The sequence below is a fragment of the Ammospiza nelsoni genome, chromosome 14 (genome assembly GCF_027579445.1).
Source record: "Ammospiza nelsoni isolate bAmmNel1 chromosome 14, bAmmNel1.pri, whole genome shotgun sequence".
Classification (NCBI taxonomy): domain Eukaryota; kingdom Metazoa; phylum Chordata; class Aves; order Passeriformes; family Passerellidae; genus Ammospiza; species Ammospiza nelsoni.
In genome coordinates this window covers 15,726,630-15,753,668 of record NC_080646.1, presented here as the reverse complement: position 1 = coordinate 15,753,668, position 27,039 = coordinate 15,726,630, and the positions used below count along the sequence as shown (strand labels likewise).

Below are 27,039 nucleotides of genomic sequence, written 5' to 3'. Positions count from 1 at the left end.
CTGGTAGATCAGCTTCCCCCTACCCAGACAAATTCTTTTTCTGTGTAGTTCTGCAATGCAGTCATGGTGTTCTCATCACATCTCCCTCCCCAGTCCTAAAAAAAATTCTACCACAATTCTAGCTGATTTCACCAGGAGATACAGCATGAGATGTTAGAAACAAAATATCTGTGCCATAAGAATACCACTGAAAGTGTCAGTAACGAGGCAAATTAAGCTAAAATATCTGTATCTCTTGATGCTATGGCTCTTCGTGTCCTCTGCAGACCAGTGTTTCCAAATTATTCAGGTTAAACATCGACTTTTGGAGAACACCAATTATGGTCTGATCTTTGAAGCTTTAACTCATTTCTTGTTGGCATTAAAAAGAACAAACAAAATTCTCAGTTATAATGATGCTTATAGCAAGGAGACAGAAAGGGAAACCATTTAGCCTCAATGCCCTGGAAATGCAAAACCAAAAGTATCCACAAAGGGTTAAGCTAAAAGACCAAGCAGCTGAGTTCTCAGAAAAAAAAAAAAAAAGAAATAAAATCAAATGGACAGTAAAGCCTATTTCCTCCACACTAACAGAATTACAGAAATTATCATAAGAGCATGTGTCTGGGGACAAAGTGAATGATGCTCTGAGAGATAGGGCTAACAGGATAAACAAGCTCAGTGCCAAGAACTGAACCCAGTCTGGTTCCTCTTAACACAGCACCAAGCAGGGTCATTGCTTATCCTTCCCTAGGGGCACACAGTGAAGCACCTATAGCTGCAGCTCTTGTCCACAGAGCTTCCCAACGGTTCTAAAAATGGGGGTAGAATCCCATATTGTTGTCTCCCTGCTTTTTCCTTTCACACAGATGCATGCAACAGCCACTGCATGAGCTTCCATCCCCTGGCCATTTCAGATAGGGAGGGCAGTGCAAAAGGTGACCTGTAAGTTAACAAGGAAGATGATGGGCACCTGGGAAATGCCTCACTTTGCAAATCGTGATTTTATGGAACTTCAAACAGCTCCTTCTTTCTAGTGTCCTTTCCCATGAACAATAAGGTCTTGTGGGATAAAGTTGGGATCCTGTGCTCGTATTCCTCTTCTCAAATTTCACTTTTCTAATCTACAAAATAGGAATGGTCCAAAGAGAGTTACTCTCAAGGGTTTGGTCAAGTTTGACTTCCATTCAGAGCCCCCAGATTCTTGCCAGATCCCAGCTGCTGTTTACCACTCTGGGATCAGATCTCACCAATTGTACATGCCTTTAATTACTCTTGGGAATAGCACATCCTTTTCACATGGTCAGGCACCCAGCACATCCTCTTGCAAGATGAGACACAAGCAGGAAAAAAACGTCAACAGCCTAATTGGAAATCAGGTCCCATGATCTCAATTCACTGCTAAATCAGGCATCCCTAATGCCAATATTCATTTCAGAACAATTCAATTACAAGATTTGTATTAATTAAACTTCCCCTAGCAGGTTGGCATGATCTTCTGCTAGATTAAGATCCTGTATAGCAGCTGGCTGGAAAACTCTCCAGTGTTGTCAGATTACCAAGCTCATTTATGCACCATTTTAAGGACTCTCGCCCACTATCTGTGCCAGAAGGCTGCTCTTTGCCTACAATAACATCTGTTTTTCCTGCACTTTATTTGCTGTTCCCAAAGCTCTGACAGCCTGGGCAGCTTGAAAGGGGGCAGCACAGCAAAGCTAATGGGAGCTCAGTGCGCAGAGCTGTGCTCAGGGTCCTGCTGGCTGCTGCTTGCAGGCATTTCATGCATCGGGGGAGCCGAGCCCTCCCTGCTGCCTCTGCTCCTCCAGTCCTGGCAGTGCAGCTCATCCTCAACAGCCTCTGTCCACAGGCAGTCATTCACTACACCATGAAGAGCCTGAACACTCTCCTTCTAACTGCTGCTGTTTGCTTTCTCTGGCAAGGTGAGTGATCCTTCATCTGTTATTCTTTGATGGTGAAGGGAGGGTTGAAAAGGGGAGCAGGAGATGGTTTTGGTGCAAATTATTTTTAAGAAGTGCAGAAGCGCTCTCCAGCCTAAGGGGCAAATGTACAGAATTGTGGTACAGCTCTTTCAACAACATAGCTTGTTGTTCAGTGGGAGGGAGTGTTTAAGTTTATCCTTGCAAAGTAGTTAAGTAGTCCTGATTAAAAATGCCAAACAGGACACATAAAGCCATTTTAACATGAAGGAAATGTTAAAATGTTCTCTGCAATATGTGAAACCACACCTCACACATAAAGGTGTGGTTTCACATATTGCAGAGAAGACAAGAAAGTGACAACATTAAAGAGCTTTAAGCATGTGCTGCAAACAGCACATCTCTGCAGATATGGAAAGCACAAAATAGTTAAACAAAAAACCCCACATGAATGCACTGTTTCTTCTCTAGAAACAGCAGAGGCTAGATTTAATTAGAGTGCTGGTACCATGTAAAAAGGCTGGCAGTTTGGGATTGACTATAATAGTTGTTAAGACCTAGATTTAAAATTATTTACTTAAAAGATTGGGGGGTATTTATTCCAGGAGATCTCCATCTAAGAGATAGAAGATATCAAGAAGTAACATGGCCAAGACTGGCAGTTTAAAAGTGTTCATTTTTTAGTTAGCAAGTTGTCTTGAATGATTTCACTAATCTGAAAACAAAATTGTATTCCAAGTGAACAAGGGAAAGCACAAGGGGTTAAAATCAACCAAACAAAACCAAAAGCAAACAAAAGACCTTTTAGCTGAATAGTTTAACATGAGGGAAACCCTTGTCTTAGGGTGAGATGACGTGAGGTCTCAGATTCAAAAGTAACACCTGCTTTGTGTAGTCTGTCACCTGCAGATAATTCTGCCTCCCCTCTTTCTCTACTAAAAAACAACGTGTAGAAAATAAATGTGTCCTTGCAAATATTCATATTTCATATATATATCCATATTTCTGTTTCAAAGGAACTGTAGAATATGTTCAACAGACTTCAGTTTGTGCCTTCGTCAAATTTGCATGATGACATTAATTACAAAACACTTTTTCTGGTGTTTCAGTTGGAATTCATGAGCATGTGTTGTCCAGAAGAGAGTTTAAGAGATAGCCCTCTAAAAATAAAAGGCCACTGGCTTCTAATAGTGTCGGGACAGTTATTGCCTAGATTGATAGTAAAATTGCAGTGTAAACTACAGGTTCTCACACCTCATCCTGAAACAGGTCAAGCGCCTTGTTGTTTAAGAATTTCAGTTTGCAGCTTTTTTGTTGGCCACGGGGTAGGATGAACAGAATTTATGAGTGGCAAAAGGACAAATAGGAATCTATTATAAATAAAAACTACCTAGAATAATAAAGGGGTAAATAGCAGATTTCTTTGAGTGTGCTGAAAAGTCCTTGAATGTACCAGTTAATCAAATTTTAATCCTTTTAAAAATATATTTCAAGAAGAAGGCTGTTATCCTCACTGTACTCACGCAATCATGACTCAGACTAGAAAGCAAACTTCTCATTTCCTACTGCAATGCTCCTTACCCCTTACCAGAGGCCTGGTCTGTTGGGCTACACTTTCCTCACATCCCTGTGGCTTTGCCAGGTCTGGGGGACTGGGACTGTGAGGGGAAAGTGCTTTTGCATTCCCAGTTCCTTAGTAATTACCCCAAACTGTTACTTTAACTCATTTGCAGACGTGTGTTAGAAAACCTGCGCCGTAGCATTACCTTTCACTGCTCTCCTCCTCGCAGTCCAAGCGAATGCCCTCATGGCACAGTGCTGCCCGCTCAGGAGGGGCTGAGGCTCTGCTGAGCACCCAGGGCAGTACCGGGACAGCCCTGCCCCGCTCGGGGCTGGGAGCAGCAAGGGCAGTACCGGGACAGCCCTGCCCCGCTCGGGGCTGGGAGCACCCAGGGCAGGACCGGGACAGCCCTGCCCCGCACAGGGCTGGCCCCGAGCTCACCCCGTGCCATCCGCAGGCTGCGGCGGCTCCGAGGCCGAGCACCGGCTCTACGCGGCCCTGTTCGAGAGCTACAACCAGTTCGTGCGCCCCGTCAAGAACGTCTCAGACCCCGTCATCATCCAGTTCGAGGTGTCCATGTCGCAGCTGGTGAAGGTGGTGAGTACCGCCCCGCCGGGCATCGCGGCAGGGCCGGCGCTTCTCCCGACACACCTCTCTTTTCCAGGACGAAGTCAACCAGATAATGGAAACCAACTTGTGGCTGAAGCACGTAAGTAGCGCTCAGTGACAGCCCAGAGGGCACCAGCTCACCGCCCCTCCGCCGCGGGAGTGTTCCCGGGGCCACAGGAGCCGCCCGCCCAGCGAGGCCTCCGCGGGCTCCGGCAGCACCGGGCCTGAGGGGTCGGCGCCAGGCTCGGCTCCCTCAGGGCACAGACGCATCCCCGGGACAGCCGCCCTGCACAGGATGCCAGGAGAGCATCCTTAGGGAGGATCCCTGGACAGGAGGCCGGGAGAGCATCCTTAGGCAGGATCCCTGCACAGCAGCCCTCACAGGATGCCGGCAGAGCAGACCCGGCTGCCCCGCTCCGCTGGCACCGCCCGAGCCCTTCCCCGGGGCGCTGCTGCCGCCCAGCGGCCGCCGCCCCGCCCGGCAGGCGGGGACAGAACGGGAGCCGAGCAGCGGGGACGGGGAGGGAAGGGACGGGACGGGACGGGAGGAGAGCAAGGCTGGTACACTTGCTGCAGTCGCTAAATACAAGATTTTTGCTCAGAGATGCCAAATCGCTGCCTTGGCAGATAACAAAGCAAAGGAAGCACCGCGGCTCGGAGGTCGCGCACAGCGCCACTTGGTGCTGGTTAGCTCCCGTAAAGTGACAACAAACGAAAAATGTGTACTTCATGTTAAAAAGGCTTTTTAAAAATGCAGTTACTCACTGTTGCAGTCAGCTTAGTAACCAACTTAGTTCCCACCTTTAGCTTGATACTCAAGTTCTTCATAATGGGGTTTAACAAGCGCTAGTGACAAAGGCTGTTACCTGAGCTCTCTGACCCTCAACTGATGCTCACAACTTGTGCCACTGGCCTCCAGGAACTTATTTTCACTGTCCCATAGATACCTGTTTTTTTGAGATCAAAATTATTATTACAATCCTACACTCTCTGAAAAGAGAGTGTCTTATTCTTTCTTTCAGCTTGTTCCAGCTACTAGGTAGGCATTCCTGGGACAGCCACATATATTTAAGTCATAAATGTATATAACATCTAGATATCTAAGCCCCCCTACAATCTGCATATGAACAAACACCACACATATGGTGTTTGTTAAAGAAACATCTAAACACTGTAGTGTCCAAAATAAATCAACCCAAGAAGTGATATGACAGCACATGGTTCAGATCTAGTCCAATGAATTTCAGTTTCTTCACAAACCTAACATGGACTCATTTCTACCATAATTAGATCTGGAATGATTACAAGCTTCGGTGGAATCCAGCAGACTATGGAGGTGCTGAATTCATCCGAGTTCCATCTGGCCAGATCTGGAAGCCAGATATTGTTTTATACAACAAGTAAGGCTCTTGTGTATTTAACTTCTTAATTCAGGGAGAGAGGGGTGATGTTACCAGCTCTAAAAAAATCAGCAGCAAGTTCACAGAATGCACTGAAAAGCTGCTTTTCAACACACATGTCCTGCCTCCCTCCATTGCTGTTCTCACCTTCATGCCAGCTCTAACCTGGAGCTGCAAGTGAGCAGGCAAAGTAAACTTGGCTTTTCGCCTCCACAAGCCCCTGCGAGTCACAACTTTAACTGAAAGGAGTGCAAATTCTAGCTTTTTAGCAGTCAAATTCACAATTTGACACCTTTGACAAATAAAAGCCACAGATAAAGTTTACTTTAGATGTCAATTTCTAAGACTGTAAAGAGACAAACCATAACTAAATGGATCTGTAAGAATGCAATTCTCATAGAAATAGACTCAGCTACACAGATTCAAAACTCAGGTCTATGGATCAACAGTGATGCCACTCCTTTCCTAACTGGGGCCTTAAAACTTCAAATTACCCTTTAATTTTACTTTTTCATATACTCAGCTGGATCATATAAGTTAGCAAAGTGGGACTTAAAATAACCTCTTACCAAATACACTCCTTATGCAAAGATACACCCCAACCCTAATCCCTCCTTCCATAGTTACTACCTGCACTGTCCATGGAAGAGGTGGAAATACCAGCAATATTCTTATCAGCCCTTGAGTTCTGATGTGCTTGATCAATCTAGAATAGAATAGAATGAAATAATTCAGTTGGAAGGGCCCTACAAGACTCATCTAGTCAGACTGTTATTTGCCATTTTGAATATTGATTGCACCAAGCCATGCTATTAATAAGGGAGAGTATTTGCTTTCAACTCCTCCTGGTGAGTTTATAGAGCTGTTTGTTTCAGTTTAACCACACGAATTTATGATGGTGACTGAGCCAGTCTTGCATGAGCAATTCAGCTCCAAGTAAACAAGTAATGGCTGACTTCCCCAAAAAAGATAAAAGAGTTCATGTGTATGATCTGAATGTATGAAACTACCTGGAGTAGATAATTCTAATTTTTGCTATTTTTACTTGCTTTACAGTGCAGTTGGGGATTTCCAGGTTGATGACAAGACAAAGGCCCTTTTAAAATACACAGGTGATGTGACCTGGATACCTCCAGCTATATTTAAGAGTTCATGTAAAATAGATGTAACCTACTTCCCGTTTGACTATCAGAACTGCACCATGAAGTTTGGTTCCTGGTCTTACGACAAAGCCAAAATTGACTTAGTTCTAATTGGCTCGACAATGAACCTCAAAGATTACTGGGAGAGTGGAGAATGGGCTATAATTAAAGCTCCTGGGTATAAACATGATATCAAATACAACTGCTGCGAAGAGATATATCCAGACATCACATATTCTCTTTACATCAGGCGTTTACCTTTATTTTACACTATCAATATGATTATTCCCTGTCTGCTGATTTCTTTTCTGACTGTATTAGTTTTCTATTTGCCCTCAGACTGTGGTGAGAAGGTGACACTCTGCATATCAGTGCTTCTCTCTTTAACAGTGTTCCTTCTTGTTATCACAGAAACCATACCTTCTACTTCCCTGGTAATTCCCCTTATTGGGGAATACCTCCTTTTCACCATGATATTTGTAACTCTCTCGATTGTCATCACAGTATTTGTACTGAATGTGCACTACAGAACACCCAAGACACACACAATGCCCGTGTGGGTGAGAACCATTTTCTTGAACTTACTTCCCCGGATCATGTTCATGACAAGGCCCGCCAATGATGAAGAGAATAATCAGAAGCCAAAACCATTATTCACTTCTGAGTTTTCAAACTTAAATTGCATCAACGGCTCTGAAAGCAAATGCTGCAAAGATGGCTTTGCTTGTCAAGACATGGCCTGCAGCTGCTGTCAGTATCAGCACACCAAGTTTTCGGATTTCAGTGGCAATCTCACTAGAAGTTCAAGCTCTGAGTCTGTAGATCCTATGCTTTCATTTTCAGTTCTGTCACCAGAAATGAGAGATGCTATTGAAAGTGTGAAATACATTGCAGAAAATATGAAAATGCAGAATGAAGCAAAAGAGGTAAGAACATATTTTACTGTTACTCAAACTGCAGATACCTTTTGTCATTAGAGTGTTTGGTAAGAAAAAGATCTCAAACAGACAAAAAAGATAAAAGAAACCATTATTTTTTGCAAGTAAATTACACAAGCTGTATTACAAATATGTGCAATTTTTAACTTATATAATTGAGAAGCAGTTCTGCTGCACAGTGATCTCTTTATTGACAATATATATACTGAGTGAGGCACATTAAAGGGAACACACCAAAGCACCCATCCCATGAGAGCTGAAGTTAGGATTTTTCAAGTTGTAATCTTAATAGTGGAATTTGCTGACCCTATGGCCTTTAGAAAGTTACATTCTCCCTCCCACAGCTTACCATCACCAACAGAAATTTGAGTGAATGTCCCTTACAGTGATGATGGTGCTCACTCTGTTGCTGCTGCAGAGTAAAGTGCTGTAGCTAAATGAGGAAACTGCTGCAAGACAGGGACTGGCATCTTTCATAAAGCTGCATCTTAATACAATAAAGGAGAAAAAAAAATGAAAAGGTTTTTTTCTACCACATTCCTCAAACATACTATGAGCAGTAGCCACACCATCACAGTTTTTACAATCCCAAACTATACACTTCATTCTAACTTCACTTTGTTTATACTTAAATCAGAACTCTATTTAGGTTTAGATTTAGTTGGTACAGAAAATAAAGGGTTGCTTTGGGTTTTTAAGTTTCCCTTAACAAATAAGTTCTAAGCTAAAAAGAACAAATTTCAAAACCAACAAATTCATTTCTTATCATTCTTGAAGAAAAACAAAACAAATTGAATTGTAATCTCAATAATAACTAAAAATTATCACCGATTACTATTAATATATAACAAATATAATACTTCATTGTCACTCTTGCTATAAAATTCACTGCAAGAAAAGAAAATTAGAAAAATCAGGGTTTTTTTGAAATGTGGTTCCCTCTTTACATGAAAGGTACAGAGATGCATTTTACATCATGCATGAAAATGGTCAAATTTCAGTACAACATAACAAAGTACCAAATAATTATATACCAATTAATCTTTGTTTTTTACATACTACCTAAAGGCCAGTAGGATCAGTCTGTTTCAGGAACATTTTCTGGACAAACCTGTTCATCTAAGAAAGTAAAGCTTTACACTTTCATTTTTGGAATAGAGAAGTTGTGTCTCCTCAAGTCCAGTGTCTTGGTGAAAACCTTTTGGATTTGAAGCAGCAGCTTTTGGCTTTGCTCCAAAGAGCATATTCAAATAAAGCTTCTTCAAGATGAATTCATTTGTCAGTGAAAACATATGTGTAAGTTGTGTATTCATAAGGATATCTACCTAGAGAAAAAACTGTGCTTCTTATATGAAATGGTATTACTGCTAATGCAACTTATTCACCTAATAAACATGCCAACTTGCTATTCTCTTTTTTCTTTTCAGATTCAGGATGATTGGAAATATGTTGCCATGGTAATTGATCGTATTTTTCTATGGGTTTTCATCCTGGTATGTATTCTAGGAACAGCAGGATTGTTTTTACAACCTCTGATGGCTGGAGATGAAATGTAAAAATTAACTAAAACATGGTGAAATCAAATAAAACTGCCAATCAACTCTGCATCCCTCTCCCAGCACCTCCTGTCTCTTCCATGTAGTAGAACAAGAATCTCTCTTGGCTTCAACTTCACTTGACCAAGGCAGCTTTGTTCAAAATGCAGAAAAAGGAATTTGGAACCTTTATGACAGCTAATCTCAAAGTAATACAAGCTATGCTCTACAGCTACTTCCTGCAATAACTGGAGAAGATGGAGGCAGTATGTGAAATTTTATAGGAGTGATTTAGGAAGGGGTTAATAAAGAAATGGAAAATTACATGAGTATTTGGAATGTCACGATGGGTTGAATGCTTTGGGCTATTAGGTTTGTTTTGTAGTCTGGTCCCAAGCTTCCTCAGAGCATGCCAGGATCTTCTGGAAGGAGTTCACAGGGAGTTCCATGAATACCCTCACAAGGACAGAAGGGTGGGAAGCACAAGTACCAAACAGCTGGAGTGCAGGCATTGCCACCTGCTGTACAAACTGACCCACACAATGCAAGAAAGGACTGAGGAGGGCTTTAGTACAAAAGGAGAACAAACAGGTAAATAATAGATGGTGGTAATAAAGCAGCCATAAAGTAAACTCTGTGTATCCCTAGACTGCAATGTATGTGAAGGCTGTCAGGAAAAAAACCTGCTCAAACCTGATGATGTTCAGAATTGTGTACAAGTAAAACACACAATAAGACAGTCTGCAAGTGATGCAAAGAATCAAAAACTCAGACAGGATAGTTTGGATACAGAGGCATCCTGCTGTAGTGAAGTGTTTGATGCCAAGGTAAGGCAGGTAGACAAAAATAGTCCTGTAAAGTGTGCTAAAATTGTTGCTTAGGCATATATATCTTCTCTCTTTTTTTTTGATCAGTAACTGCAGATTATTTAAGAGCATGAATAAAGAATGCAACAAAACACTGTCATTGGATGATATTTTGCAAAAATACGAACTGTTCTCTCTGTAGCAAACCAAAAGATTTGTGGAAATACAATGTATCAAGTGATGTAACATTTATGAAAATAAAGAGAATCAAACTGTTGAAAATTGTGCCTTTTTTTCATTTATTGTGAGTGAGTGACAGATCTATATAAGGTAGTATTACCTACAGTTCAATACATTCAGCAGTAAGTTACAGAAGTAAAAGTCCATGCTTCTGAGTACAGTAACATTCTTTTGTTTCAGACACACCTGATAAGCAGAAGACCCCAAGGATTCCAGTGTCAGCTGTGTTACCTGAATCTATCATGATCAGACTAGAAGTCCCTAAAAGAAATTCATGCATTTGCAAAAACTGTGAGCTACTATAATAAAGGGAGTGACTCCACTGGACAATGTGCTTGCTGCCCATCATGATGTAACTGGGCAGCCTGGAGACATCATTCAACAAGGGGAAAGAGATGAAATGGAGAGTTAAAAAAATAAGACAGATATCTAATGTATAGTTGTACTCACTTTGCTTTCTCTACAGGTAAATGTAAATTTCAATAATTCAAACCTATGGAAGACTTTAAAAAGAAATGTTGTATTTGAAGAGGAAACAAGCTATCTGAAGTATTTCTGCAACTTGCACACAGAGAAAGTCACTGATGCATTGTTTAACCTCAGTAATGCTGAGAAATTAAAGCTCTTATATTAATGAATTAAAACAGATAATCTTTGCAAATTCACCTTGAAAGTTATGATGGGAATAGAGGAAAAATGGAAATCCAATATCAGATGTAATTGTGCAACTGAAGAAGAGTAATTCCCTAACTGCTATTATTAAAAAAAAAAAAGAAAAAAAAGGTCTGCCTGATATCATTTCCCTACCTGTGAGCCTTTAGATGTTACACAAAACCAAGAATGTCCTGCAGATTAAAACATTTTGAAATAAATATTCAATTATAAATAAATTATGACATAAGTAATCACTATTATAATTAGTGCAGGGATTTTCTAAAGGAGATCTGGGAGGGAGCGTGGGAGAAATATGTATCCATTGTTCAAATTTATAATCACTAGAAAAACTTAAAATTATCAAAGATACCACAGTTTACATTAAAATTTCTCACCTAAGCATGTTATTATTCATGTAGTAATTCAAGCAAATAAAAACTTCCTAAGATTTGCTCTACTCCTGTATTAGGCCTACAGGATGCAATTATATTATGAACAACACTGAAAAAACTTTAATGTAGGAAAACACCCAACTATTTTAGAGTCTTTTCCAGAAATAAAACTATTAAGAAAGGAAGAGAGGTGGCATTGGAATCAGTGTAAAGAATGCATTTTAATGGAATAATTGAAAAATTGCAAGGTCATTTTCAATGATCTTAGGAAAAAAGAATTTCAGAAAACTCTAAGCCCTTGCTGCTTAGAGTTACATATGGTATTTAAAGTGAAAGAACTAATCCAAGGCAGCTCTCAAGTTCAATTAAACAAATGTAAAAATCATTTATCATCTCTGTTTGGTTCCACAGCATAGTAATTTATAATCCATTTCCTTCAGAAAGATGCTCCACAAATTCCTTCTGCCTGTGCTTAAAATCTTAATTCTGAGAAACATCCAGACACAGAAAATAATGAACCTGTCTGCAAACTCACACACTGTATCAAATTCTTCATCAAGAGTAAAGAAATCTGAATGCTCCAGCCCATTAGAATAACTGCCTTTGGCTTCCTTTCCAAAGCTGATGGAGACATCAATATACACACATCCTTTAGGCATTTTAAGGCTTATTAAATGCTCATCTTGGTATCACAGAATTAACAAGCTTTAAAATTTAGCAGCAAATTCCAGTGAAAATTTATAAAGGTCAAACACGGCCAAATTTCTGTTCTTAGTTGTATATTATATATACAGGAGCTTTAACTTATATTTTTATTATTTTAAATTATTCTGGTGAAATTTCAGACTTCTGCAACACACTGAAGAGAAACTGATGAAAATTCACCTTTGTGCACTAAATTGAAATAAGCAACTCTACTGTGTAAATGCAATTATTTAATATTCAGTATAATGATTTATATAGTAATTTAATAATTGGACTACAGTGATTATCATTAAAAATTGAAATCCTTCTATATCACAGTAGCTGTCAGTGTCTGCTTTTTTAATAAATCATACATGCCATGGCTAGAAAAGGTTCTTTTAATTCTGACCTGGCTTGGCAGTAACTCATTAGACTGGCAATAAGCAGACTGACTTCTGTGTGTCCTGGGAATGCCATGCTTTAAATAAACCTAATTTTCTAGTTCTGGATTTATTTTTTTTTTTCACTCTACCAGAAACATGCCTAGAAAGAACATGCATGGAAACAGAGTTACTGCAAAACTTAGAGCCAGATCAGTAGGAGATAGCTCCAAAAATATTTTATGCATTTGTACTGCCTATATGGGTAGGGACTATTATACTTGCCCATTTATGAATAACAGGAATAAATAACACAAGTGATCCAATTACGGAAACCAGAAGAAAAGCCCACAAGAACATTCGATCAAGCACCTGAGCAATGTATTTCCAGTCTTCAACAACCTAAAACACAGAGAGCACATGAGTTGGTCAGTGAGTGCAAGAACAGGTAAAAACACAGCACCAAATCCTGCAATTATTAGTTAATTCAAGATAGGCTTTATCCAACCATGTCCCTAGAAAACCCTCTGGAGCAATGTTTTATAATTACACTGGGAGTTAGAAGTGAAGCAAGCTTCCCTCTGTGAAGATGGATAAGCTATGTAGATTTTGATGCAGAAATTGACCCTGAGAAGCACCAAATATCCTCATCTATAGAGATGAGACTGGCCTGCCATTTTCTAACATACTGCAGGATACATGGCACATGACACCATAACGTGGAATTCCCAAGCAGGAGTTGGAAGCAAAAGTTGTAAAAAAACTCCCAACAACCAAAACCACCAACCCAAAACTAAAAACTAACCAGAAAACCAAAACCAAACCTCCCAAGCAGTAAATAAAAAAAAAAAAAATTAAATTGTTAGTACAGAGCAGCTGTCTTGTTACAAACAATTGCTGAAAGCTGCAAAGAATTATACACTGGGGAGAATACTCACAGGAGTTTCAAGACTACTTTTTCTTTTTTGATAAAATTATTTTTATCTATACACAGTTTTGCAAGTATTGCAGATATAATTGTGCAAGCAAATTAAAACCCTGCCAAACAATTGTCTTGGATTTGAACTGGAGCTATCCATGTTTCCCAAGCCTAATGTTTCCTAAGATGTAAGGCCATGATAGCACCAGCTGTCTAGTGTTTATTAAGAACTTTTACAATTAAAGCTTGCATTCTCTGGAGCCCAGTAATAACAAAACAACTGAATCCCCAGTCAGCTGTATATTAATTTCCAAGGTTTATAGTAACAAAATTACACTTGGAAAACAAAATACTTACTACTTGTCTCTCACAGTGAACCCTTTACAGGAAATTATGTATTTAACAGCAAACTATTCTATTTCTGTTGTTCATACAATGCAGATGCTGCTGTAACAGTACAGCAGATACATTTACTATAAATCTAGGCCACATCCCTTGTGACAATGTCAGAATCAAGTCCTGAGAAGGCACAGCAGAGGAGGCACATTACTCCTAGTCTCCTATGGGAGAACACACTCTCAGCAACCAGAGCCTTCTGAAGACAGCAATTCCCAGACTGGAAGAACCCCAGCCTTTGCCATCAGGAACAGACAGTACACCACAGACTTCTATACTTCTACAAAGTTCTGTGTTAGACTGGAAATAGCATTTAAATCTCTGATGTACCAATGGTGCTAGCTTAAAGAGCATGTAAAGAAAACAGATTTTAATGCTCTTACAGAAATGTTGTAAACATTCATGAAGGATAATTCAGAGTGAAAATGCACTCTGACACTGAAAAAAAGCCTCTGACATCTTTTGATAAACTTAGGGACAAATAATAGTAAGGATAGAAGATAACACTTAGGAAGTCATTGAGTCCACGTTTCATCTGAGCACAAAATGGTCAACATATGGCTATAGCCTGTATTTAAATTAATATAAGTTAGAGCACTCAAACTGTTTTTATTTGAAATTGAAAGCTGCAAGACAAGTCTTGGCAGTATTTATTTGGAAAATATAAGGCAAATGCATTTTTCAAGACAGCCTTTTGGGTACAACATTAAAGTGGAAAAGAGCTCCTTCTGTAATCTCAGCAGTGCTGTAGGGAACAGTTACAGTACATGCTCTTGTCACAGACAAGTGTCTCACAATGTGTAACTAATGATAAGAGCTAATAGAAAACAGCAAAAGACTTTTGAAGACCCCAAGTACTGCACTGTATCAGCCAAACAGTCTCAGTATTGTACCATATTTGCACTTTTTTTCCAGTGGAAATAACTCCACAACTTTCAGCGAAGTACAAAAGCTGGAAATCTGCAGCACATCTTTAAAATGCAGCTGCCCAGTAAAGCCCTTGGTTTTCTAGTTTGCACTTGTACAAAATGAGGGCAGCAGGACTGACACACCCACCTCACGGACCTCATTCTCCTTCATCACGTGCCTCGTAATGTAACGGATGGAATCCAGAGCTGCTTCCAAGGTGTTCCTGGATGACTCTGAGCCATTCACAGTGGCTGTTTCCTCCTTCTGAGCAAAGTACCTATCCACATGGCTCCTCATGCACAGCAGCTTGGGCAGCTTGTGCAGGAAGATCTTGCGAACCCAGGGCGCCATGGCGTTGTGCGTGGACGAGGAGCGGTGGTGGATGTTGATGGCAAACACAGTGATCACAATGGACAGGGTCACAAATATCATGGTGAACACCAGGTACTCTCCTATGAGTGGGATCACTTTAGAAGATGATGGAATAATTTCTTCAATAACAAGAAGAAAAACAGTCAAAGATACCAGTACTGAAGTGCAGAGTGAAATTTTTTCACCTTCATTTGAAGGAAGATAGAAGACAAGGACAGTTAGAAATGAAAGCCCAATACAAGGAATAATGAGAAACAAAGTGTAAAAAAGGGGCAAACGTCTAATTATAAATGAATATGTAACAAAAGGATACCAGCAGCATCCATCAGTCCTGTTTCCTTTGCTCCCTGTTGCAGTCACTATTTCCCATTCTCCGTTATCAAAAAAATCTCTTTTGTCAACATCATAATCTTCAAGAATTAGATCAACCTGTGAGCCATCATAAGTCCAGGAACCAAATTTCATTGAGCAATTCTGAAGGTCAAAGGGGAAGAATGTTACATCAATAGTACAAGAACTTTTGTAGTTTGCTGGTGGAGTCCAAGCAATGGTGCCATCATATTTTACCACAGTTTTTGTAGATGTTCCCTCAAAACGTCCATCTGCACTGAAAGAAGAGATAAATTACAGCCAATTACAATGGGCTGTGGGGATGTATTTAAAGAATTTGTTATTGTCATTTCAGCTGTCTATCCCTTGATAGCCAAAATTTTGTATTGTCTTCATAGTCAACTTTTCCCCCTCAAATCTGAAGCTAACATAGGTAAACAGCTTTGGAAGACTGAAGAATATTTTCAAGTCCTGAAAAGATCTGTGCAACTTTCTATGGTCCCAATCTTATGAAAAGATTGTAAAATCCTAATCTTTAACAGCATGACTCAGCTCTGGTGTTTCTATTAGTAAGACAGAATAAGTACTTTTAAATTCAGCCAAACTATAATTATTGAAGAAAAAGAGTCACTAAACAGGTAAAATAATACTTGTGCCCAAACTTGAATTTACAATCACTGCTACAGCCTTTTTTCCTGACTCAACAAGTCTTGAAATGTAAAAGCACTGTATGTGCACCTGGGTTGTGCACAAAGGTTAATTCAAAAGTTCTTGTTTCTGAGATCTGTTAATTTTCAAAAGAAAAAAGTCAAAACCGATCCAACCTCCCCTTACAGTTATATGTGCCTGACTTTAATTCCATGCTGAATATGATCTACAACAGCATAAATTAGTTGCTTCCCTCCCATCACACTACACTATTTATACCCAGCACTGTGCAAGACATTTTTCTCCAATAAAGAAAAAAGTTCACACAACAAAATGGAAATAATCTTTTCAAAGGGACTAGAAATTCCATTTGGAAGTAAAGCAAAACATCTGAGCACTTAACATGGCAACAAAGTCTATCTGCATTCAGAGGCAGGTTCTTCCACAGGTTCTTTAGCCCACTAAATGTACACATTGTGTCCATTAAATAAGCCTCCCAGAAGCAGTTTGGGCAGAGAAGTTATGAAGTAAATGCATTTTGTATGAAAAGATTCAAACCTTACTTGTCATACAGCACAATATCTGGAATCCAGATAGAATCTGAGGGGACACGGATAGATGTGATTCCTGCATAGTCGTCAGGATTCCACCTCAATTTTACATCTATCCATTCCTGTGGATATGTGAGACATAAAAATCATTATTGGGAAGTGGATTTCAGCAGGGTGATAGCAGATGAAAACAGATAACAGGGCAATTAACAACAATCAAAGTGAACTAAAATTTGCATCAAACAATGAAGTTGCTGAACAGGCATGTGGTTACCTCATTCAGTATTTGTTTTCTGTTTTAAGAGCTGCTTGACAATGTTTCTGTACAGAACTTAAGATATGATGTTCCTTTTTCAGAGCATGCATTTATAAGTAAGAGCTATTCTAATGTAATTTAATTGTATAAATTAAATTTGAAAAAAAGCTTGTTCTGGATGAATACCAATGACTGGAAGCTAATCAGAAGCAATTTAAACATTTTCATTATACAAAAAAAACCTCATCATGTTCCAACTCTTAAAACTTCAAGAAGACCTGCAGAAACTATTAAAGAGGACACAAAGAATCATCAGCTCACGTGGCCATCTCATATTTGCTGACTAATCTCAAAGTTTTCCTAAAAATAAAAACTTGGCCTAAAATTACAGTTACCAAAAAGAAAAAAAATGGGAAGCAAAAGGAAAAAAACTCAAATAAACAAACAGAAAAGAATTAGCCCAAACAAAAATAATTCCATAAGCTAGTAAGTATACCCAGCATCTGCAAAGATTCTTCTCAGTTAAATCAAGAATGATTTGTGAGCAGCATTAGCTGAGTAAATAGTGGCAATTAAGTTTAGTACTGGACTCTGACAATTACAAAGCTGGAGGCTTTTTCCTGCCCAAACCCAAATATTCTTAAGAGAAAAAAGTGTTTCCTTCTAGCAAGCATATTTAACTTTGAAACTGGAATTTCACAGTAATGTATATCCAATAATTTCAAATATCCTACAGGAAAAAGACCTCAAAAATATTATACAGAATAATACACCAACCATACTTTTCTTGATAAAGCTTTTGTATAAAAACTTACATACTGAAGCAGTAATTTATGGTTGGTTATATACACCTTGGTATATTAAATGGTCATGCAATGCCATATCATATTACTTTTAATTTGGTGAACTTTTATTTACCTTGTTATGGTTTTCTTAAGAGGTTTGTCACAATTAATCCTTTAAAGCATTTTCAGGGACATTCTATAAAGATACTATGTGAAATAAAATTTCTTGCAAGAGCTCAGTTTTTTGAATATACAATTAACTAGAAAAGTTTCTCCTAAATGTTGATTTGCAGTTATAAATCTTCAGAAATTTTCATAAATATTTACACATACCTGTTTCAACCATACATTTGTTGTCATCAATTGATTTTTTTCATCCTGTAAAATAATGCATATATCACAAAAAACAATCGATCCATAGGAAATAGCTGCTTTAGTTCACAGAGGTCTGTAACTTAAAATACAAAACACACTGCTGAAAGCATTCTAATCACTAAGTATGTTTATATGAGAACATTATATATTCATCTACAGGGCATTTTTTATTACACAGATAATAATTTAAGATGTTTAATCTATTATGTTTAACAGGCTCAATTATTTCACATGAAATTATGTTCCTTTTAAAGTTAGTGGAAAAGAAAACCAACTTATTTGCAATACATACCACATCTACTAGCTGAGAGATTGCAAGGCCAAACTTGATTTTTATTGTGTCATTCAAGCGTTCCACTGGACGAACCCATCTTTGATAGTCTTCAAATAAATGCTTGAACAAACGATCTTCACTTTTAGCAATAAAAGAAGGTTCAGATACAGCTAAAATAAAAAAATATTAACATTGATTCAAATGAGCAGTGTACATCTGCATTCTTATGTCCAAACAGTCACAGTTTTTTTATGCAGAGTTCAATTTCTCATCTCATCCCCTTCTCTCTAGAAGCATGACCAAGGTCATGGAAGTAGAATTTTATGAAGTTATCTGTTTTTATTGGCATCCTCATACCATTATCACGCTTCTAAAATTGATGACTCAAGAACATTAAGATAATCTCAGCAGGCAAAAAGCTCTTATATCATTTACCCAATGCCATGCAACTATGGAACTCCTCTAAAACAGAAAGCTGATCATGAGGGACTGAAGTTCTGTCAACCTACATCCACATTACACACCTGTGCAATACTGCATAACTTGCAATTCAGTTTGAAACTTCAGTCTCTTTGTTTAATGTATCTCTTCTAATGTTTGGGCACATTTACCATGTATATATTTTGCTGCACTTGTAGAGCACTTTCCTAAACTATTTACCAGTTGACTCTCTACCCATTCTAATGTTACACTGACTGGGATGCACCTTTCCAGTTCTTTTTCACAGCTCTCAAGGGATCATTTTGGGGAAGATTAACAGAGAGGGGAGGAAAAAAAGGGAAGATCAGAGTCTAGCTAAAGAACTTGAATAAGAACAGCTTTCAAAGGTGTTGTGAAAGACCTCAAGATGGCTGCTGCCTCGAGAAGCACAAACTACACACATCACCTTGCATGGAAGGGTCTCCAATCCCCAGACATAAGTTAGAATGACCACCAGACATGTTCTAGATAAAGATTTTTACTACTTACCAATGAAATTTAAAAGGGAACTATGCCAAAAAAAAGACCTAGCAACTGTTATCAGTTTAAGGGACAGCATAACCAAAAGAAAGGAGCTCACCACCATCTCTTTTAAATGCAGACTTATAATATTATGCTATTACATAAATCTATGGCACAACCTCTCTAGAAATCATGTGCTCACTAACAGCATCCATCTAAAAAAAGATGTATCAGAAGCAGAAAATCACCAGAGAATGACATAAACAGATTAAAACCAGAGACAGTCATCCATACAAGGAGAGATTTAAAAGATTAACATTACTTTGTTTGGAGAGGAGGTGAATTTACTCAACATAACAGAAGTAGATCAACTAGGAATGATACAAGCAGAAAAAACATTGGTAGTATCTAATCTTTCTCATAAAATAAGCTAAAGGAAACAAAGTATCAATTAAAGGCAGCATAAATAATGTCTGCTTGAAGTTCATTACCATCAACATTCAGTAAATCAGCAATTCATAGGTACTGAAGAGGACTAGGATTTTAGAATTGCCTGGGATGACTACACTGTATGCCAGGCAGTGTCACACCTGCACGGGGCAGGAGCTCTCGTTCCCACAACACTGGATAAAGCTCCCTCAGAGTGTGACCAACACTTCCATGACTTGGCATTGGTGGCAGAGGCCAGGCTGACCCCACTTCAGCCATTAACTGAACTGACCTAACCCAGTCCCACATGACTGCAGCCCAGACAAACCGAGATGGGCAGCCCAAGTTTTAAGTTCCCTTGCATTCATTGAAGTGTGACTGCTGTGCTACAAAAGGCTCCATGTACAGGTCCTTTGGTGAAAGCAGCCAAAGCACTGCAGAGCTCAGCAAGGCAGGCCCCTGCCTTTGGCACTGCAGCTGTGGGGAAGTCCCGTAGGAATATCATTATTTTACACACTAACCAGATTTCTCTGAAGTGCCATAGGAGCAGCAAAAGCAGAATGTAGCCTAAGAAATAGGATCAGCACAGTGGGAGCAGGACTCCTTTTTTGTCACAGACACATTTTATGAAAAATCCTTTCCTTAGGATTTTTTCTCCTGAGAAGCTGAGAGGCCTCAGGAACAAAATGCAAACAATGATTATCTGCTGCTGTGGAATGCAACAGGTGGGTCTGTGATTGGTCTCATGTGGTTGTTTCTAATTAATGGCCAATCACAGTCAGCTGGCTCGGACTCTCTGTCCCAGACACAAGCTTTTGTTATCATTCCATTCTTTTTCTATTCTTAGCTAGCCTTCTGATGAAATCCTTTCTTCTATTCTTTTAGTATAGTTTTAATATAATATATACCATAAAATAATAAATCAAGCCTTCTGAAACATGGAGTCAGATCCTCATCCCTTCCCTCTTCCTCAGACCCCTGTGAACACCATCACACTTTTTCCTACAAATCTTACCCCACACTAATGTGCTGCTGAATGGTTCTTGCTGTGGGCCAAATCAACATTTGGGTTTTAAGACAGGTCACCCTTCTGTTTCAAAATACAAATCTTTCTGACTTGTGGGATGTGCAAAGAACTGATGGGCAACTTACACTATACCACTGAGACAGCTCACGTGGATACAGAAAAACTCACAGGACATAAGAATTGCTGCCAAAAAGGATCCAGCAACAGAATGCTGCACATGTACAAGTTATCTTGTAAATGTACGAGTGCCAAAAATATATTTAACTGGTCCAGTATATTCTCATTGGCCAAGGATTTTTTCTTATTTGTAACTATAGCCAGATTTGCCAAGCCCTACATTTTACAGGCATCCAAAAGAATGCTTCCTGAAGACACAATCTAATTTCTCTATTTCTATATCCCTATTTCCTGAATTATGAAAGGTTTTGTGTATATTTCAGCCTAATATTTCATAAATACTTGATTTTTATATTAGCATTAATTACATTTCCCTCCTCCAGTTACAACTCTCAACTGAATTTAAGACTGACTATGCAGCTGGATATTACCTCTCAATTAATTGACCTTGAAGCAATGCAGAGGCAAAGTTGCACTTTCACCATTTCTGTGTTCCTGTAAGACAAGCTCCTGTGCAACGACACAGCATCCTCAGGGTACGTGTTGTTTCCAGATCAAGCTTCTCTTAAAACACAGCATCTCCTCTGCTCTGCTCAAAGGGGACATGTTCCTTTACTGCTTTTCTATACTTAGATTATTTTTCAAACATTTTGTACTCAGACCTATAGTATACTCACTGATCTATTACAACGACCATTATTTACTAACAATATAGTTCAATTCTTTCTTTCTTTCTTTGTCTGATCACAGATGTATCCACAATTTTCAATATTTCTAGTTTATTCTCTTTATTAACACGTTGGGGCAAACTGGTCTAGAAAAGACTTCTTGAACAAAGGAGAGCTCCATGAGGGGCTGGGAATGGTATGAGTATATTAAGACTTGGCAAAGACAAAATAAGTAATCACCCCTACCTTGTACATTTTATTTAACATGGCCATTCAAACAATTTGTTACACAGACTGCGTATGTTTTGTATCTCTTTTCCATGGATCTATGATTTTAAGATTACAACAAGGGGCTGTGATTCTTAGTCACTCCTTGTATTAACATCAGTACAAAAATTGTGAAGAGCTGGTGACAAGTGGAAAAAATGTAAAGAGAGGAAAACAAGTAAAACAGTTTCAGTGGCTTAAGGCAGCAGAGTAGCTCTGCTGGCTGGGGAAAAGCAGAAAGAGGTTAAAACCTATGACTAGCAAGATTAGCAAACAAACAACTCAGAGTACAATCTCATCCTAAATCAGATGGCAAGAGATTATGGCAACACTCCCCCCTGCCACCAGCTCAGAGTACTAAAAAATACTGAAAAGATCTGTAGCCTCTGAAGGGCAGTTCTGAGCTGGCCTGTATTTGTGTGGCTCCATTTCTATTGAGGCCAGGGAACCCCTGCAGGCTGAACCAAAGGCAGCTCTCTGCTGGTCAGTGGCAACTCCCAATGACAGCATTTGCTTTATTATCTGCACCTTAAATTCTTCTCACTGCCCCTCAGTGTAAGTCCACATTTAGCAACAAAAAAACCCCAAAAAACCTACACCTAAATCACATATGAGGTTGGATGGCCTAAATTTTAATTCTGCACAAAGGAGACAAATGTTTATGCACAAGTTATTCCATTTTTTTTTAACTCTGAAGTAGCTGGAGGACAAAGGTTAAGTAAAAATTCTAATGAAACGCTTGACCTTGAAAACATTGTATTTAAAAATTCAGTTCTACCATTTCCTTCATAGGTATTTAACAAACTTTTTTATTAAAGTACTTTGGAAGAACTATTTAGAAAATAGGGTGAAACATTACATGGGCCTCAGATGCATGAGTAGCATGATGAAACATGTACATGTCCATTTATCTTGATAACGTTCTCAAGTCATAATTTCACGTGGGCTGCTAATGGCTAACTTTTTAAATGTTGTAGATAAGAAACAAAAGATGGGTTTTAAAAAAGAATAACACTCTTGTAATTTACTGTATCATTATGGGATTAAATTCCCTAGCATCTTAATATGATTTAGCAACATTATTCCTTTTATAAGAATTACCAGGGAAATACTTAGTGTTACAGGCTTGATCCCAGAGGTATTTTCATAAATCTTTGTTTTTAAATAGGGGAACACCACAGTCCATGTTTCTCCAAATAACAAGCTTCCTTTGAACTCTGTATTCCTCTGCACCTCCTCAGATAGAGAGTCTAAGAGCCAGATTGGCAGTGCAGGTGTAACACTGGTCCTTAGACATTAAACAGCGCAGTTCAAAGCATTTTCTAATTTAAACAGTGTAACTCAAAGCATTTTCTAATTGACAGAATTGAGTGTTAATGATTTCAGGTTTTCTTTACATCACTACTGGGTGCAAAAGGAGGCCCATGGGGAAAGGGGAAGGGTCACTTTCTAGAAGTGTAATGCTAACATGCATTTTCAGAAGTAATACATATTACTAATGCATATTTTTAATCATCCACCATTACAGCAAAAAAAAAAACAAACACAACACTACTAAGGACAATAAACGCTGCAAAATATCCATACTTTGCAGTTAACCTTATATTCTTTAACTCTGGGGTATATAACACAAACTTATCCACAAATCTAACAACTAATAATTTCCTTAAAAATCTGGAAGGTGAAGGAATATACACAGTATCCCTGCCTTCAGTACTCTAGTATATCTATTGAGATGATCTCCCATCATTACTTCATTAGGTGGAAAAGACAGGTGTAATGTATCAAATTGAAGTTTTATTTGATATTGATTCCTCTGACCCTTTGAAAAAGATCATGAGTTACACTTCCTGCATGCTCTTTAATTTTTTGGCCTACTTTTCCTTCTATGCATTAGCAATTGCCCAGAATCCAATCACAGTCAAGCATTTAATTAACAACAAGCATTCAGAAAGATCACAATCATCTTAACTAGGATGTAAGTCAAAGCAGCAATACTAACTTTATTCTATTTACTGAATAGAAGTCGGAAAAGCCAATGATTACATTCTGAACTTTCCAGAATTATCTTTTCCTCCCCTGTTTAAAAAATAAAGGCAAACCCTATCACCACACCTACAAGCATGGAAAAGGTGGCTTTAGAGTTACTGGGAAGATATGTGCCTTCTCTTTTACCTAGCACATCAACCTCCAGCCAAACAGGAGCAAAATAAAACAACATATAATGGACATGAAAGTGTGAGGAATTTTGAACTGCAATACTGCTTAGTACTTACCAATATGCACAGAGGTACTAGAGCTGCTCACAGAAAGTAGGGAAGCTGTTTCTCACATTCAATTCAAATTTACAATGTTAAAGGTACAACTTGATGGTTGTAAAGGAGAATGAAACTACCCCCTAACAGCTTAGCAACAAGGTATAACTATGGCACATATTTCTGAATACACCTACAAGTTTGGTTAATAACTGTAACAGACCATGTAGTTTGTAAACTAACCAGAAACAGATGTGAACTGACAGTCAGTCTTTAGATTAAGACCACCAACCATTCCTTTCTGTGCTATGGATTCTAGGGCAAGTCCACACCAGGTGCCAAAGAGCTTCCTGACGCCCCTGGTGACACGGCTGGCACAGCAGTGACAGTGCCCTGCAGCAGTGACAGTGCCCTGCAGCAGTGACAGTGCCCTGCAGCAGTGACTGCAGCCTGTGCCTGCCCAGCCCCTCCTGCCCAGCTCACTGACACCAGCCTGCTCCACTCAGCTCCACAGCCACAACTGGGATCCTCCTCCCAGGATTTTCACATCAGGGAAAACCCTGTCCTGCTGAAGGCAGGAGGACATTCCTGTAACAGATCCAGGATTTTGTCATCTCTTTTTGTACCCCTTTTAATCATTCCATCATTTCCACTGATTGCTGACACTGAGGATGGACTGTGAAGTCAGCCTCGAGGAATGCTGAAAGCAAGCAGCAAAAAGGGTGTGCAGAAGTGCAGATAGCACAAGGAAGAACAAGATGTAGAACCTGATAAGTAGAACCATTTATAAATTTAGAGGCTGTGTGTCATGAAATTAAACACAAATCTGAAATGTACATTAAAAATTCCTTATGGAAATAAGAAACAGGCCAGTGCTTCTCACAAGCTGCCAGTGCAGCCCTGGGTGCTGCAGGCTTTGGGCACCAGCCTTACCTTCTGCCTCAGGAGGGTTTTGCACACTCAGCTCCATTCCAGTCTTGGATACACTGGAACACAGAATCCTACAGCTCACAGAAATCAGCTACATTGCTCAAAACCAGATGGGGAGATTTCAAAACCTATAATATCACACAAACCCTGTGTTTTACCCTTCTAAAAAGTGGGAAACTATGCAAGTGTTTCCTTCCACAGTTCCTTCTACAAATCAACACAGGCACTTCTCCACGAATCAATGCTCACATTTATCCCCTTAAGAACCTCTAAGGAAAGAGGTTCTTAAAATATTTTAAGGTTCTCAAAATATTTTAAGAGAAAAATCACAAGAAACCCATACAGGCAGAAAGGTTTGCAGCTTTCTGTTGGGTAGGGAGAAAGATTTGATCCGTTAAACTGAGTGGAAAATGCTTGGGTGCCTGAAGTGCCAGGGAAACACCATCACAGGTCTGCAGCACAGCAGGGCTAGGCTAGAGGTTGTTGTTAACCTCAGCTCCATTTGGGCATTCGAGTCTCACCTGTTAACTAAAAATTCAGAGCAAGAACAAGACATACTTTGACTGTATTTTAAATTAGCAAGTATTTTCTCCTGACAATTCAGAGTTAGCCAAGATAAAATACTCGTTCACTATTAGTTGAAGGAAACACTAAATTAATTTACAAGCACTTTTATAGCAAATTTCATTTCATTTTAGAAAAAACAAGTTATGAAAAGAAACTTTAGCCTCACTGTATAAAACTGGTTATCAGTGAAGTCAAAACTGCTGGCTTGTGCCAAAAGGCAAAACCTGGCTTACCCTGACTGCAGGTAATTCCATGCAGTCATATAAATCATGTAATGTCACATAATGATTTTGCATCTTCTGTCATGAAGAACAGGAAAAACACTCCTTTTCCAAATTTTGGGACAAAGAATAGTCTTTTAAATCACATTCAGCAATAACAGACTGAGTATTTGTAGGCTGAATTAAAACCTAGATGTTGATACAATCAACTTTCAATAAACTATATTTACAATCACTTTTTCAATTTTCAGTTAGTATAAAAAAAGTTCAAATTTATCTTTCATTAATTTTCTGTCTGCCTTTAATTGTTGTAGTTATGTTTTCAAGACATTCTGCAAGACTCTTGGGAATGTACTTACAAATTATGTATGTGCAACATTTTGAAGCAACTGTTTCTAAATAAATCTGCGGAAGAGCGGTGATTTTGCTCCTTTAATCTTTGTATAATTCTATAAACAATCCAGCTTCACATGCTGTTTTACATCCTTCAACTCGGAAAGTTAAATCCTGATTGAATTATGAGACTGCCTCTTTTGAAGTCAAAGAAATGATGCATGACTAAACTAAAGACAGTTGTCTTATAAATTCTTCAGTTGTCTTATAAATTCTTAAGAGGGTTGTTTTCATGGGCAGACACATCCCTATGCGAAATTACAGTTATTAAAACATATTCTGCAAGTTTACCTCTGTACCAGATGCAGAGGATGCACCACAAACCTACAACTGCACCTCCCCTCACAAAGTGAGCAGATAAAAACCTGAAAGCTGCGGCAGCTGAGATCTTTAAAGCGTTATATACATGCACATTTAGCAAGTGTACGTAATGTAAGGTAATGAAATGTGAGGCATTCGGGACTGATAACACACCTGAAAAGCTATAGTTTAGCAAAGGCATTTTCCCCCTCTCCGGTGAGGGGACAGCCCTGGTGAGCCCGTCTGACAGCGCTCCCCGCAGGTCCCGCTCGTTCTCCCAAAGGCAGCGCAGCCCCGCGATCCTCCCTCAGCAGCCGCCACCGCACCCGGCACCAGACTTACCTTAACCTCGGCCGGGAAAAAGTTGACGGCGCGGAAAACGAAGCTTTGGCGCAGAGAGCCCATCTCCGACAGCTTCCCCCCTCCCCGCACAATCCCGCCTCACGCCCTCCCCTCACGGAGCGCTCCCGCTGCCCGCGGCTCCCAGCCGGGCAGGGCAGCGGCGCCCGCAGACCCCCGGGCCACGGTACCGCCCGCCCCGTCCCCGGCGGCCCCACACAGCGCCAGGAGGGCTCGGAACCCCCGGCCGGCTGAGCCTTCCCCTCCGCCACCCTCCTGGCTCCTCACCGGAGCGCTTTTCACCCTTCACTCTTCTTCCCAGCGGCCGACCCTCACCCCTGGGGCCGCCCCGAGCCGCCTTACCCGCGTGTGAGGCTCCGGGCTGGCCGAGCAGGGGCGCGCAGAGCCAGGTGAGGAGGAGCACGGCCGGAGGACGGCCGCAGCACGGCCACGCTCCGCGCCCGGCCATGGCTTGGGCACGGCCCCCGCTCGCTCCCAGCCCCGCGGCGGGA

The 27,039-nt window shown here is 39.7% G+C and overlaps 2 protein-coding genes across 4 annotated transcripts; one reads left to right on the top strand and one right to left on the bottom strand.

Annotated features, from left to right (window-relative positions):
• The first annotated feature begins 1,759 nt into the window (after window positions 1-1,759).
• Window positions 1,760-10,189, top strand: CHRNA3 (cholinergic receptor nicotinic alpha 3 subunit). The gene is made up of 6 exons (XM_059481852.1): window positions 1,760-1,919; window positions 3,935-4,074; window positions 4,142-4,186; window positions 5,377-5,486; window positions 6,543-7,554; window positions 8,994-10,189. Exons 1-6 carry the CDS (start codon window positions 1,760-1,762, stop codon window positions 9,120-9,122), a joined length of 1,596 nt encoding a protein of 531 aa, XP_059337835.1. The 3' UTR covers window positions 9,123-10,189.
• On the bottom strand, window positions 10,053-26,996 carry CHRNA5 (cholinergic receptor nicotinic alpha 5 subunit). Of its 3 annotated transcripts, none has more exons than XM_059482094.1 (6): window positions 26,891-26,996; window positions 18,091-18,242; window positions 17,757-17,801; window positions 16,395-16,504; window positions 14,629-15,460; window positions 10,053-12,659 (listed from the first exon to the last, which is right to left on the bottom strand). In XM_059482094.1, the coding sequence occupies exons 1-6, from the start codon at window positions 26,994-26,996 to the stop codon at window positions 12,498-12,500; spliced, it is 1,407 nt and encodes a 468-aa protein (XP_059338077.1). In that variant the 3' UTR covers window positions 10,053-12,497. The 3 variants fall into 3 exon arrangements, with proteins under 3 accessions (XP_059338077.1, XP_059338079.1, XP_059338078.1); XM_059482096.1 differs by having other exon boundaries at window positions 14,638-15,460; window positions 26,891-26,939; XM_059482095.1 differs by lacking the exon at window positions 26,891-26,996 and adding an exon at window positions 26,531-26,594.
• Window positions 26,997-27,039: the final 43 nt, after the last annotated feature.

Excerpts from the sequence above, each read along its gene's own strand:
- CHRNA3 (XM_059481852.1), top strand. The coding sequence starts at position 1,760 with ATGCATCGGGGGAGCCGAGCCCTCCCTGCTGCCTCTGCTCCTCCAGTC. Across the intron at positions 4,075-4,141 it reads TGTCGCAGCTGGTGAAGGTG|GACGAAGTCAACCAGATAAT; the intron begins GTGAGTACCGCC and ends TCTCTTTTCCAG. Across the intron at positions 5,487-6,542 it reads GATATTGTTTTATACAACAA|TGCAGTTGGGGATTTCCAGG; the intron begins GTAAGGCTCTTG and ends CTTGCTTTACAG.
- CHRNA5 (XM_059482094.1), bottom strand. The coding sequence starts at position 26,996 with ATGGCCGGGCGCGGAGCGTGGCCGTGCTGCGGCCGTCCTCCGGCCGTG. Across the intron at positions 18,243-26,890 it reads GCCCGGAGCCTCACACGCGG|CTGTATCTGAACCTTCTTTT; the intron begins GTAAGGCGGCTC and ends TTTTTATTTTAG. Across the intron at positions 17,802-18,090 it reads TCTCTCAGCTAGTAGATGTG|GATGAAAAAAATCAATTGAT; the intron begins GTATGTATTGCA and ends ATTATTTTACAG.